This window comes from Callionymus lyra, chromosome 4 (genome assembly GCF_982586985.1).
Source record: "Callionymus lyra chromosome 4, fCalLyr1.hap1.1, whole genome shotgun sequence".
Lineage (NCBI taxonomy): Eukaryota > Metazoa > Chordata > Actinopteri > Syngnathiformes > Callionymidae > Callionymus > Callionymus lyra.
Window position 1 is genome coordinate 37192620 of NC_141821.1, and position 15764 is coordinate 37208383.

General features: G+C 36.9%; 1 protein-coding gene across 1 annotated transcript; it reads left to right on the plus strand.

Moving 5' to 3' along the window:
* Positions 1-339: 339 nt before the first annotated feature.
* On the plus strand, positions 340-12469 carry rbm46 (RNA binding motif protein 46). Its single transcript, XM_087790131.1, has 10 exons — positions 340-469; positions 996-1178; positions 1334-1514; positions 1628-1784; positions 2113-2242; positions 3120-3217; positions 5173-5575; positions 7826-8025; positions 8859-8961; positions 10991-12469. Exons 1-10 carry the CDS (start codon positions 457-459, stop codon positions 11233-11235), a joined length of 1713 nt encoding a protein of 570 aa, XP_087646257.1. The 5' UTR covers positions 340-456; the 3' UTR covers positions 11236-12469.
* Positions 12470-15764: the final 3295 nt, after the last annotated feature.

Sequence of the window (15764 nt, forward strand, 5' to 3'; positions counted from 1 at the left end):
ATTGATTCAATTTTCAGTTTTTATTGGTCATTTCTTATAATAATGTCATCTTGTAATTCATACCAGTATAAAGTATATCTGCGATAAATATCAAATGACAACACTTACATTTTAGATAAAATATTTACAATAGTATTTCTACGTGAGAACCTGGAGAAATCGTAGAAAAAAAAACATTTATTTTATTATTTTAACGTATTAATTACGTTTAAATAAGCCTAAAATATTTAAAATTCAGTTAATTAACAATTTATTTTCCGCGTCAATATTTTCGTAATTACTTTGAAGAGACTCGCGACTAAACAAGAAACACTGTAACAGGTCACGTGACTCGCGTCTCCGCCATTACATGACATTAAAAATAAGGTTTACAGCACCTCTAGTGTAAACCCCATTTAACGAAGTTTTTTGTTTATCTTATTCATTTGTATTGAGTTACAGTAAGTTGGACGCGTAATGGATGAGAATGGTGAGTCTAAATCAAGGTTCATTGAAGAAACAATGCATTTGTCAGCCGTTGGATAAAACGGCTGAAACAAGCTAACGAAGTGTAGCAACTAAACTTGCTAAGTTAAAAGTTAACAACGAAAATAACTATTCGATAGTATGATGATGTTTTCCTCTTGCCGATTGAAATATTAAAACGTACTACTGTTATGCTGTTATTAATATCAGACACACCAGTTTGGTATGTTTGCATAGTTTGTTTTCAACCATTTCTTTAACGTCTGTTGACTGTATAACTTCGCATTAACTATATTTAATGTATAACTTTAATAGCTCATTACGATTTCTTTAATCCTTTATTTTATTAACATAAAACCAACCCCTTAAGAGCCTTGTAAAGAGTAATAAGTCATATTTGTTTTATACTGTAAATGGCATCGGGAGAAATCAATGCAGGAATAAATCAAATATGGCCGGAAATACAATGTTTTAGGTTATTTCAGTTTGTCAATTAAGTGAACCATGTTGAATTTTAATTTGTTTGACAGGAAATAACTGCCAGTCTGATGGAAACACAGCTGGAACTTCATCTTCAGAAAGCCTGCTAGCTGGTGAGGAAGTCTTCAAGCAATCGTGCACGAAAGAGTTGGCCCTTCTAGCTCTAATTGAAAGAACAGGATACAACATCATGCAAGATAATGGTCAGAGGAAGTATGGGGGCCCCCCTCCTGGTAGGTTAAATGCTTCTTTTTTTTTTTAAACAAAATGATAATGAATCTCAAATAAAATAATACATAAGTGTTCATTTATCCATCTATATGAGTTATTTTCCATTATGCGTGACATGTCACAGCCACACAATAATCAATGGATGTTTTTCCTCTAGGTTGGGAGGGTCCGCCACCCCCACGGGGCTGTGAGATTTTTGTCGGAAAGATTCCAAGAGACATGTATGAAGACGAACTGGTACCTTTGTTTGAAAGAGCTGGTCAGATCTATGAGTTCAGACTGATGATGCAGTTCAGCGGAGACAACCGTGGCTATGGCTTTGTCATGTACACTAAAAGGTAAGGACGTTTTCTTAAAAACAAGTTTTAAATCCCTAAGTATTACCAATGGCATTGACACTTACAATTATCTAAACTAATGTTGGTAACAAGTTGGTATCAATGTGTTCCAGAGAAGCAGCTCAGAGAGCAATCTTGATGTTTGACAACTTCGAAATTCATCGAGGGAAATACATTGGTGTTTGTTTGAGTCTGGATAACTGTAGACTGTTCATTGGCTCCATCCCCAGAGATATAAAAAGGGAGGAAATATTGGAGGAGATGAGAAAGGTCAGTCATGCTCCTCACGAACTTGGATAGAAATTTATGATCAAGGTCAAAGATGGTTCAGTTGTCATAGATTAAGGTGGTGTAAAAGTTAAAACACTGCGGTTTGAAGGGTTATTCTGTAGTTCCAGTTAGTTGGATTTCAATACAGTTCTTGTCCGCCCTCTAGTGGCAGTTTGAAGTACTTTTTGTTAATTAAAATAACAACTACTGCTTTGTGAAACAAACCTACAACAATCCCCCAAAACAAATGTGATAATAAATGTCTAAGATGCTGCTCTCCAGGTTTTATCTCCTCATGACTTATGTTAATTGTGTATGCTTCACTCAGGTGACCGATGGCGTGGTTGATGTGATTGCTTTCCCCAGTTATAACGACAAGAGCAGGAAGCGCCATTTTGCTTTTGTTGAGTATGAATCTCATAAAGCAGCAGCCATGGCTCGGAGGAAGCTGATTCCTGGTATGTCACTTAAAATGGTTACCATTTGTGTTTTTTGTTTTACATTTACCAAAAGTTCAATTCTGTCAATCATGTCAACTTAATGCAAAATATTGTAAAAGAAGTAAAGTAGGGTTTTTTTTCCCCCATTAACAGTTCAGCTTATTTACAACCAGTGTCTATGTCTGCCACTGTTCTGATTGTATGCTGAGCTTCTTTAAATCATATTTTTACTTTTGGGCTATTCAGCTAAATCTCTGTCCAGCAGATGGCGCGATACACTAGAACAGCTGTTATAAATTGTATTACGCAGACTTCTGAAGCTATAGCGTTAAACAATCTACCTTTTTTTTAATTCAGTCCGGTTACCATCACTAGTTCACATCAGAATACCTGTGCAACTATATCTTCAATTACTATTCACTCTTGGCTGACGGTGACAGCTAAGTATTCATTTAAATCATTGTTTATAACAAAATAATTAATTGACCAAAAGGCAGCATCAACAAGATTGAAATAATTTAGCATGCACTCAAATAAAGATTAATTAATAATGTTTGTGTGCCACACATTTGAACAGCTGCAGCTGCAACATCTGTATAAGGATAGATTGTAAAATGAATAAAATGACTCTATCATAATTTCTAGCACAAATATTAATATTTTTTACAGGTGAAACACTATGTTGAATAGGTGTCTATTTTTATACACATTAAACACGACATATTTCAACTGATCTTATTCAGAAGCAATGTTTATAAAGTCATTGCTATAAAAGCTCTGCAATAGCAAGACTGTGAATAATAGTTATATCGATTTAAAGTTTTCTCAGGGTTCATTTTCAAACCTGTATATTCATGTAGCTATATCAGTCATGTTTCAAATCTGGATTTGACAGGAACCTTCCAGTTGTGGGGAAGCAATATTCAGGTGGACTGGGCCAAGCCTGGTAGGCCTGTGGACACAGAGGGGCTGCAACAGGTCAAATCCCTATATGTAAGTCTGAAAAAGAATGATTATAGTAGATCAGAGGTGTCAAATTTAATCACATAAGGGGCCAAAATCTTTAAGCAGAACAGGTCGTGGACCATCAAAATCTATATTTATACAATAGAAAGTCTAATTACAATTACGAACAATTGCATATAAATATATAGTTGGAATTCAATTAGTTCCTTTTGCTCCCAAATAGTTAAAATCTTAAAATGTTATATTTCTGGATATTTCTCAGCTTAAACAACTCTTTAGAAAATAAAGTAAATAAAGTGTATTTGGACTCTGGCTCTCTGTGACTTGATCAGGAGATCTCCACGTAGCCTTGTGGAGCCGCTTGTGAGGGAAGATGATTCCTCCAATCACAAGCTCGTTGTGGGAGCACAGGTCTGCAAACCTCTCACCATTCTCATTCATCTGCCCCAGCCCGTCCGTGCCCATTACTTCCATGTAGCCGGTGTTGTCAGCTCCAATCTTGGCGTTTAGTCCCCTATCCCTATGAGTACTGTTATGTCTTTCTTACAAGATTTGTCAAGGACTGCTCGGAGTTGTAGGTAGCGTCTCTCCGATAGACAGCCTCGGTTGTCCCGCCTGTAGCCACCTCATCTCACTAAGCCCTAGCAGACAATTGAGGTTGGTCTTCATCTCCTTTGCTACTAGTGCTGTTCTTCCTGCATCATACATGGTACGGATGTTCCAAGTAGCGATCTTGGCGGGTTTCCTGGGAGTCAGAAGGGGGGTCGGCCCTACAGCTTCCTTCTGGCTTTTTACAGCACATCATAGTCCTCCTTGCATAAGGCCCTTCCTGGCCCAGGTCATGTAGATTTTGGTTTGTCAACGATGCTTCTGTAACATACTATATTTTCTAGGTAGAGTTGTTGGCCCTACGCAAACCCCTGTTGACCCTGAGGAGTTTCCTTCTTATCCTTCCTTCCATCCCCGGATATTGAGCGCAGTCTGCCCCTTGGTCTAGTGTTACATAAGTGTTTTCCTTCACCTAGCTGGGATCACTTGTAAGGCCCCTATCCTTTGATCTGTCCGGCATGGGTGGCCCTACCAGGAGTACAAGACTCCAGCTGGCATAGCTCTCTGGGCCGTTGGGACACGCAACCATCACTGCTCTCTGCTTTAAGTTACGGATAAACAGTTATATTATGATTAAACTCCATTTTGAAATGTTTTAAACAAGCCCCAGATGGTCTCTTTAAATGCAGTATTCTTGTTAATTTCTTGTTAATTTGGATGTAAAGGAAAAGTGCTTGGATTCGTGTCTACCACAGAATCAATTATCTGAACATTTCTGTTTACCTTTTTCCGGGTTTGAGTGTCAGACTAGTTAAGTTGGAACTCAATGCAATTCTTAGTACATGAGGTCTACAACATGTCTCAAGATTAGGGCTCATGGAAACTTTTGGAAGTTACTTACAGAGGAAAAGTGTCCAAATATGAAAAAATATTCTCCTTTCTTGACTTCAATATCCGACTCTTCTTATTTATGCAAGTCATGAAGTTGATTAAATCCACACATCCTTCCATCATGATTGATTATCAGTCCTTTCAGTGCAAGTCATCCGAGTAAAGTATGTACTTATGTCGAGCATATTTGAGGAAGGTAGATCTTCTGGACTCATATTAAAGTAGCTCACAAGCGGAAAAAGTGTGGCACCCCTGAACTACAGAGTATAGAGTATATTTCCCCTTAAGACCAATAATTTAAAGTCCCAACAGTGACTTTCACTTTAATAAAGATGAAACTGTTATTTCCCCCTGTGATAGGGCACACACCCTCTCATGTTTGCGACAAACAAAACAAGTGATTTCAAGGCTAAAATTCTTCTTTCATGTCAAGGAAATTATTCTTTTGATGTCTTGTTTTAAATGATGTTTAATACATTTATTTTTTTAATGTCACAACAAGAACAAAGTCTATCTTAAAAACACTCTTCTTTGTCTTTCAGGTGCGTAACATAAGTGGGAGAACCACTGAAGAAACTCTGTATCAGGAGTTTTCCCACTTTAAGCCAGGAGCTGTAGATCGGGTCAAAATGTTCAGTGACCACGCCTTTGTGCACTATAGTTGTCATGAGGACGCATTGACTGCACTGAATCTCATGGATGGAACCTTGATTGATAATTCAAAAGTAGATGTGACACTGGCCAGACCTGCAAAGAACAAAGAGATGAACATGTTCAGAAAGAGAAACGACATAAGGGGGCACAACCAGGAAAATAACAACTTTGGAGAAGATCTTCACTCTAGCATTTTCTCTGAGGTTCGAGGGGATACTTGTGGTACATTGTCTCCCAGGCCCATACCACACTCATCTGACAGAAGGTCATGCATCAGCATATGCCCGGCAGGTGAGGACTTAGACCTGCTCACTAAACCATGAGATCTCAGCTATTAAACTTTATGTTTATTGCGAATCAAGCATGAGTCCATCATAACACCATTAAAAAATAAATAAATGCTTTACAAGCTCATAGATGGCCCACTGGCAACATTTTCACAAGTTATACTACAAAAAAACTCTAAAGAAAAGTTGTGTTGTCAATAAAACATAAGGCAGTTTGGGGTTTGGAGACCTGCTGCTACAATACATTATACATTTATAGTGCAGCAGAAAAACTGAAACGGTGTATGAATAATTTCTCTTTATGGTATTATTCATGTCATCTTTTTTCAGGTTTATTTTTTGGCAGCTTGCAGGTAGTACATTACTAATGAAAATGCTATACAAATAAAATGACTTACTTACTTACTTAATAAGTTAATCTTTGCTATGGTAGCGTTTTAGTGAGCATTATATGATTCGACCTATTAAATGGCCACGTTGGCAGTCTTACTATAATAAATTACATAGCAGTGTAAGTGTGAACTAACATGAGCTAAAAAGGATTGATAAAGTTGTGTCTGTTGTATTGGTACATCTAAAGAACATTTTGTGTTAAATTTATTATTATTTTGTGGTAAATGCTTTTGGTTCTTCACCTCCCAGACTCTAAGACTGAAGCATGAATAATGGAATTTGATAGGCTCATGATTGTTGCCTCACTGTTAAAACGTGTTAGTTGAATCTAACAATATTGTCACTTCTTATCTTGTGGTTGTGAATTAATTTTTTGTTATCAATTTCAACATCCATTCTTCATTGGTGAATTGATACTGAGTCCATAAATCTGATGACAAAGCACAAACACACTAATTCTAGTGCAACTAGAAGAAGCCTCAAATTTAAGCCTCCCTCAAATGCACTGTGAAATATTTATGGGATGCCTTCTTCCTTCCAACCAAAGTAACAGTATGTGGAGTGATGGGTGGATTTAAGGTGAGATGGATTGGAGTAAATGGAAAGAATGATTTGTTAGTTTAACATGAAGGAAAGCTGCTTTCAGAGGAGTAGATTGAAAATGGGGACAGATAAAAGAGAATATCTTTTACACTGTGGTGACTGTGTTTTGCTTATGAGGAAAAAGCAATATTCTTGACAGGTTCATGTACCACAGTGGATAAAATTATACACAAATGTTGTTTTGGGGATTCTTTATCTAAATTAATATTAAAATTGAAATAATAATCTTAGTGTAACTTTAGATGATTGGTCGTTTTCAGCATCTTGTCTCCTAATATGGTGGGTAACTTTTTCAACAAGGTGGAGCAGTGACACACAAGCCTCACAGCAAGAATTTTGCTGGTTCGCTTTTAGGTCGAGAGGGAGGCAATGTGACTATAAGGGATTATTTGGTAAAGATAAAAGAAGATCCAGACTGGTAAATCAAAAAAGGCAAGAGTTGTTAATATGAATGTAATGGTTCTGCTTTTCTTCTTAGATATGTTATAGTTGATGAAGCACACTGATTGACAAACACATGCAATGACACCTATTCTTCATCAATCATCAAATTCTGCTAAAGTATTTTGTCATAAATAGGGTATTGTGTCAGTTTCTTTTTTATGACGCCTTTAAATGTATGTACTATACTTCTGTAGTTTGGAACACTATCCTTGACTTGCCCTGTCTGCTTCTTTTCTTCGGACCTAGCGCCTGGATTCCAGTGGACAGAGTTAAATTTGTCTTGGTTTTTGTCTTTTGTTTCTGTTCTTCAAAAGCCTAAATATGCCTGTGAGACTTTGTGGAAGGCTTTTGATTTTACCCAGCAGTCCCCAACAGTCCACCAAAAACTCTACTGAGAGAACTTAACACTGCTTGTTTCAATAAGAAATAAATAGCAAGTATTTGAACTTCAAAACTTGTGAATCCAACACTTAATTTAGAATAACAAGAAAACATACAGATTGAATCTAGGGTATATATTTTTTTCACGCCTAACTAACAAATCAGTAAAAATATCTTACTGATCCAAGTGACCATTCTCACAGGTTGTTGGTGCAAATGAATTGCTTTCTTTGTTTCTCTGGGTGTCCAAAGTTATACAGAACTTGATGTGTATCTGCTGGTTATTGAGTATGAGATATTTCTAATTCGATTCATTATTCATTACATAGACTTAGAGACTAAATGTTAATCTCACACTGGTGCCAATAATAGACCTTGCTCATTCTGATCCATGTTTCTCATGTTTCTAATATGGATGCCTGTTTGTTCTCAGACAATGCCAACATGGTTACTGTTCCTCTTTATGCCGGAACGCCACTCACCCCAATCAGCCCTCTGGCTTTGAAACAAAGTCAGATCTGCTCAGCCGTCACCCTGCTTGACATTTACTGCTACAAAAATTCATGGTTGCCACCTGAGTACCTCCTTTTTTCATCCCCGGGGCGAAACGAAAAATTGCTGCTTCTATACAAGGTTTGTTTTCCATGGTAATCACACAGGAAGGTTTATACATTTGATAGGTCAAGCCAAATGATCAAATTGTATTCCAGGTCATTTAAGTTCATGGCTCTCAAACTTGGCTTGTGGGATGATATTCTTCAGACCTCCTTTAAATGTGTAATCTTACTATGAGTCGATCCCTGATTTCTTTTTTTCCCCCCCACTGTCAGATAGTTACAGAAATTAAATCAATAACTATAGCAAATGTAACCATTTTTTCAGCTTTGATTATATAATTTCTCAATGCATACATTATTAGAACGTTTTCAATAGTTCACAGTAAACAAAAACAAAAACTAACAAAACAGAAAAAAATACAAATACATTTTTTTTATCATTGATGTCCAAAAAACACAATTGAAACCAGGAAACATATTTTGAACCTGCTTCAACCTAATTACATTTAAAAAGCAAATGGTTGCACGTTTGCTCCTAGCTTGAGGCAACCTGCGTATGTTCTCCTCGTGTTTGCATGGATTTACTGCAACATTAAAAAAACATACAGTGGTTGAATTGTCTGTTTTAATGCAACCGACCCACAAGAGCCCCCTGCCTCTTGAATTAGGTATCTGAGATAGTCTCCTGGCCCCTGTAACTCCGCTAAAGGAATCAGCGGTAGATCAGCTTTAAATAGACAAAACTGTGTTGGACAATGTTTGCCGCCGTGTTATACTTGTGAGTCTCGACCTTTAGGTGGTCTGCTCTCCATCAAAGCTTTAGAAATCTATTTCATGGTTTTGCTCAGATGTATTTCAAGGGTTTGAAAATGTCAGAGATCCATCTGTGGTTTTTGTGTATGTTTGTAGATTGTGATTTCGTCAACACAAAACACCTACATGCCAGACAGGCTGTGTTTGCTGCTGGACGATGCCAAAGAACTTGCTGCACGAACTGCACTGTTAAGTATAGGTAATATAACTCTCACGTATACACACATCCAGATGACATTGATTTTTTGAGATGATTTAATACAACAGGGATTATATCAGGTGAATTTATCAATGTATATATATTTTTTCCATCCTGTTCTTTTTCTCATTTCTTTCCACAACATAATACTAAATTAATTATAAAGCTGTCCTCATTTGCAGGCAATTATCATTGGCCTTAGAGTTAATATGCAGTTTCGGCCATTTGCAGGGGCTGAACAGCAAGAGGGAAACTAGCGACGAGACGATGTACAACTAGTGGCAAACACCAGGGATAAAATTTCAATGCTCTAAAAAGAAAATTGTTCTGCAACCTCCCCCAAAGTGCTGAAAATGTATTAATCAAACAAGACAGCTTGATAGTGCTTTCTTTGACAGGCATGTTGTGATCTCCAAACACGATCAAAGCCCCTCAGCCTATACCTAACCCCCTGCCTGTGCATTCTTTAGTTAAACAAAACTGTTTTAATGGATGTACAAAATTAAGCTCTTGGGAGCACCTGCTGAGACTGTAGAGGTAGAGAGTAAATCTAGCAAGATGGGAGAAGATGTTTGTTTGAATTTGGAGATACCATGTGTTCTATAATGCTTTGGTAGAAATTTATTTTAGAAATCTATCTTTGCTGTTGAAGACAGGTTTATTTTACAAGATTTTTTTCTACTTGTATAGTCGAGGCTTGTGATTCAACTCCATTCAAACACCTCCTAATTCTTTTACAACAAAGACCTTCAGCAGCTATAAAATAAATAAAAAATCTTTATCTGGGTGACCTCATTAGTCAAAAGCAGCTCCACGTCACTTGCAGGCATGTTTATATTGGTAAGTATATATGGACTGAACATGGAGGAAGAGAGATTAAAAAAATGCTTAAAAGGTTATTGATTTTTCTAAATTGGTTATGATTTTGCTATCCGTGTTACCGTTTACGTGTTGACACTCCTACTTTGTAATCTAACCCTGTTTGACAATGACAGTGATCAAATGCCTCCTGTAGGTGTTCCAACAGGTGTGTGCACACTGTAGTTGTCATTTTTCTTCCATGCAGATCTTGTTAGGAAGCAATGATGTTTTCATGACACTGTGGAACACACTTTCCACCCCTTCTTATCTATTGAATTAATGACATCCATCATTGCATAAACACTCAGCATTCTTTCGAATCCTAACACGACTACGTGTTTATACTGGGATTTACTGAAATTTTAACATTCTTTCTCTCACAGTTGGTCAACCTATGATGAACATAACAGACTCCTTTTATAAATTAGAGCGTCGGTGGTTGCCAAATACTTCTTTGCTCTACTGTATATAAATACCAATGATCATGTATGTAATTCAGATAGTTATTTATATAATTATCTAGAAATATGACCTAATAGTTTAAATGAAGGGTTAGAGAGCGAAAGAAACGTTGGCTGTGTGGTCCAAAGTTTAACTCAGAATTAATGCCACACATTTTTAATCCTCTGCAGCCGATCATCTGTAGTTCAATTTATTTTATTTTTATTCCTGCCTGCCTTATGTATGAGCTGACTGATGTTTCTGTACATTTCTTATGAATAATGATAGAATTTATGATATGAAGAATTTATTTAGCTGTCTGTTTTTTATTCCTGGACACAAATTTGGTTGACCTAGACTTTTACTTTATGTTAAGTACAAGGCTCACCCTTGCCTCACTTTTCCTCTCTTTAAACTCGTATCCTCACATTTGATTGCCAAGCTTTTCATGCACATCATAGAAATTCAATCAAATTCCCTTTAATCGTAATCTTACTGTGGCTTCGGTCATTCACAGAGGATTGCTCTGGACAAGCTTCATCAAACGGTGGAATCAAACGCGAATAGAATCAAAGCATTTTCAGCTGCAAGTCCACTGTGATCGCACATGAAATGACTGATCTGTATCTGACATTTTGTTTTCCAGTGTACAATGTTAGATCACCTTCCTGTAGAGACCAGTATGACCATGTGTCATCCCATCCAGACTTCCTCTTATCTCTTTCAGAGTCGTCATGTGTGGCATCCTGTTACCCCTCCAGATGCCCCTCCCCCGGTAACTCTCCAACAGCCACTGGCAGTCAGGGTTTTCCAAACTACGGTGGAAGAACTTTGACCCCCGCCTGCTGCCCACTACTTCCTCCCTCTCTGTATCCCCCACCACCACCTCCCGTCTCTCCCTCCTATCCCATGTCCACTTCAACACCCCAGTCGCAGAGGGTCTATATGAGCCCCTTACTCCCATTCTACTAATGGTGAGTCATGTTATTTACTCCAGGTACACTTTTGGGGGTATACATAACATCTGGAGTGAGATAGAAGTTCGGGCAGTTTGGTTATTTTTCAAGGTTTCATTTAACTTGTGCCCGCTGGCGGATGATTCATTGAAGAGCTTTCACAAAGTTTGTAGAATCTGTTTGTTTCATCCCTCTTCCTCTCCGTCTCCGCCAAAATTAGACTTTACTTCAGATCAGCGTCTGAGCCTCTTTTCTCCGTCACCTCGAATTCAACCGGAAAACCCAACAAAGATAGTGGCTGTTTAGATTAAACGAATCCAGCAGATACCGGATTATCTCGACCTGTGCTTAATGCCGCCCCCGTCTGCTCACCTCGCATTACCCAAAATTCCACAGCCAGCATTCCTCTCTGCCAGCGTCATGATTGGCTCAACTAAAATTCTGTGGAGTAAAATTCCGCCTGGTTGGTTAAGCACTGGTTGTCAGTGAGAGTATTCAAAAAGCACCTTTTGAGCAGTCTTTCATCTTCCACGGTGAGCTGTAATCTCGAGAGAGAAAGAGAGGGATCCAATGAGAGGAACAGGAGTTCAACTATTTGTAGCTACACTTCCCTTTGATGTTATCTGTAAGGGTAGATATATTCCAAGCTAAAATCAGTCACTGCCTTTTTGTGTGCAAAGAGATGCCTCTTTTCTCATGTTCCTTAATTGGCTTATTATTGTAGCAGGACAGTGTCAGGTCATAAGACACAATTTCACAGTCACATTACTGAAGCTTTGATGTAAGGTGATGCAGATTTGAATGCTTATTGGAATTCTAGGAGCGTTGGAAAGAAAAAAAGAAGCGTGAAGAGGATGACTTTTTGAGCAGTTTTGTATTAACAGTCCCTGTTACTTACTGAGTTTGTTCAGCAGAGCTACTCATTGTTCAAGCTCAACGTTTAAAAGTTATTTCTTTTATTTTTCTGGTTTGGCATTGACTTATTTAAAAGTTGCGTGACTGTATATGTGTCTAATTTCAAATATAGAATCATTTGATATAGTCTCAAACACACCAAACCTCTACTTGTCTTTATACCTTTGAGAAATAATTGAAATATAACATTTATAAAAAGAAAATGTACTTTAATAGTATTCAATTACTCCTTCACTGTCATTTCTTCCGTTTTGTTTAATACAGATAAGATTTGTTAGCTGCTGTCAGTGTCACATTTTCACACATTTTAAATAAAAATGTAAGAAACTTTGAAACGATTTATTTTATTTGCATGGGTTTCTCTGCCGTATGTCCTTGGTGTATGTATTACAATTTTCTCACCTTATTTAATTTAACATCACTGTGAGTAAGAAAATCGATTTACTAAACCTGGCATTTCAAAAATAACAAAGATGGGTTAATGATAACACGATTCATAATTAAACACTATCTCTAAGCCAGCATGTAAGATTGTGTAATATTTTAAACGTATTATTGGGTGATTGTTTTAAAATGAGCCAAAAGGGAACTTGAAGTTTTCTGCAACTGAATGTATCAAAGGTTTGAAAATAATCAATAATATTACCAACAAGTTTCTGATACAATCATGTTTTGCATTTTCACTAAAAAGTAGCATTTTTATAATGGTTTTGTTACAGCTAGATTCCAGCTTGAGGCGACCCTCACTCTTGCTTCTGAGTTTGTTTTCTCTGCAAGCGCATGCCAAACTTTAGATCCTTGGGGCCAAATTTGACCTGCCAAATCATTTCATGTGGCCTGCAAGAACTTGAAATTTGTATTTTTTAGTGCATAATACATTTAGTAGTAACCTAACCACCAAAAAACCAGGTCACTATAGTGCATGTTGATTTTTGTCACCCTCAGAGATGACAGCATCGTGGGAAACGATGGTGCTTCATTATCGTCTGGCTTTGAAGACTTTCCGAAACACAACCAACAACTATTTGGCCGCTGGGAGTGTAGCGATCCACTAATCTCTTCATACATTTTGGTACTATTTATTCAGCTCACGATTCCATACAGTATATTTTGATAAATTTGTCTCATTTTGTCAACAATTTTAGGGTACACTAAATTTTAGTGAAATCTTGTTCCAGTATCTTTTAAATAATAGATCTAAAGGTGAAAACATGTCCAAAAATTAAAAATCAGCCAGAAGTTGACTATCCTGTTGTCCTCAGTCATCGTACGTAAAAAATCAAATTATTAAAATTTTAAACATCTTATCTATGAAAATATATCAGTGTACTTTTTCCCCAAACACCTTGGTCAGTAGCATTGGGAAAAATTGAATAATTTTGCGATGCATTCATTTTTGGCTCCAGAGTAAAAGGATAGTAAATGGTTGAAGCTAGTGGATAAAAAATCAACGTAGACATTGAACATGTTTTTATTGCATGAGGTGCATTAGGTTTGTATTTAACTTTTTTTTTCTGGCAAAACAACTCATTATTCATTTTTGCATTTTTTAAAACAGTAACACATTAAAATGACCTAATTTCATTGCATTTTATTACTGTATATATAAGCTGGAATTATTCAGCCTGTTCTTTGGCAATGTCTTCAAGTGAAACCTTTTTGCACCAGAACTCTTTCTATTGCTAATCCTTCTTGCTTAAAGCCTCACTTGTAAAGCTCCTGTTCTCTCATCATTTTTCCATTTGATTTATGGCTAAAATTCCACATCAGTTTGAAAAGATTGTGAATAACCGAGGAAGAAAAAAAGGAAAAAGGAGGAGATATCCACTGAAACAAACTATACACAGTAAAGGGAACGGGAGGGAAGGATGCCAAGACAGCAGGGAATTACATTTGGTTGAGAGAAGAAATGACAGGCACGGGATTAGGAAAACGAGAAACGCAGCAGGAGGAGGACAAGTCAATTATTTATGTTGTGGTTTATGGTAGTTATTGAAAAAAAGTGTTTGACGCTATTTTCTGAATTACCAAATGCCATAAACATTAGTAGAATACTCTTGTGTTATTTCTAACTTTCGAATCATCTCCAAACTTTGTTTTGTCTTCACCGGAACCTATTTTCTTCTTTTTCTTCTACTGCACCGTTTTTTGTTCTGCACTCGCTTGAGCTCTGGGAGTTGACGTTCCAGTCATGCGTCTCAGTGGACGCCTCCCCTCCCTGTGCTTCACTTCTGATCCTAACAGTCAGAAGCTTTATGCCTTGTTTGAAAAAATTATTAACAAGCTATAAATATCACTCTCCCATGCTTCCCGGATTTCTCCTCTGCAGAAGGAATAATGGAACGGAATATTTGGCAGGTAGTGTGGCGTTTCTGTAAACCAGCCAGTGAAATGAATAATCTAAGTTATTGATTTTCTGGGGATGAATTGCCAAATATCTGAGTCAGTGCAATGTTTAGATAAATCATGTTAAAAGTGAGCTATAACACTGTGATGTGGTGATCTAGTGCCAGTGTTTTTATGAATGCTACTCCATTTCAAGAGAACGGAATGACAATAAAATATCCTTGGATCGTTGAACGTATCAAACTCAACGCTCAGGGCCATACTTGCCATGTCCAGGGCTGCAATTAAACTTCCGGACTCTAGATGGCAGCGGTCATATCACTGAGAATGAGAGGATACAGTCGACTCCAGCAGCTTTTGAAGCTGTTTGTTCATATTTTGGAACAGATGTCACTAAATATGAGTTTAGAAATATATCATATCGAAAGTTTTTTCAATCCTTATTTAATCACTAAAAAATTCCAGTAATAAATCTACATTGTGTTCAAACGTTGACAACCACTTCCTCATTGTTGGATTTTAATTAATAATTAAATTCAGTTCCTTATTGTTAAAGTAAGTACAATTATTCAAGCTGTATCATCTGAATAGATTATTTTTTAATGTCTGTGCCCAACACATGTCCTAAGGTGTATATTTCACCTTAAAAAGCATCTTCAAATATAGGTTTAGATAAATTAAATATTTATAATTGAGAGATTAAAAAGGGATGAATAAATAAGGTTCTGTAACTAGATATATAGGTAGATAGATGGATAGATAGATGGATGGATAGATAGATAGAAAGATAGATAAACTTATGAATCTAATATGTGACTTTCATCTCACCTATAATACTGGGAAAAGCCTTTAACTTGAGTTTTTTTTCCAATTATATGATTTAATCTGACTAATTAAAAGAATGATATATAAGAAAAGAGTCTTGAACAGATGCATTTCTTCCTTCAATTTTAACTTCCACCAGCAGGACGTGATATTGCTGTGTTCTTTTGTCTTAACTTTTTGAAGATAAAAATATAACATCAGGTCCTTAAAATGTGCTGGAAGGGCTGCGCGCAGCTGCATGTATCCGTCTAAGAAAATGATGGTTCTCTCCGTCTTCATCCTGGCAATAAGAAAGGCGGTCTGGATTTGAAATTGGAGAAATTAGTTTTGTCGTCATTGTGTTTCATGAAAATTCTGCGAAACAAATGTGCTCATTATGGGATATTAGTTGCCCTCTTTCACAGTGTAGGCAGGAGGAGACAAACGTCAGCAGTTTAACTTGTCATCATTCTTTTCCAG

Coding starts and splice junctions, on each gene's coding strand:
- rbm46 (XM_087790131.1), top strand. Junction 3,218..5,172: donor AACAGGTCAAATCCCTATAT/GTAAGTCTGAAA, acceptor TTTGTCTTTCAG/GTGCGTAACATAAGTGGGAG. Junction 5,576..7,825: donor CATCAGCATATGCCCGGCAG/GTGAGGACTTAG, acceptor GTTTGTTCTCAG/ACAATGCCAACATGGTTACT.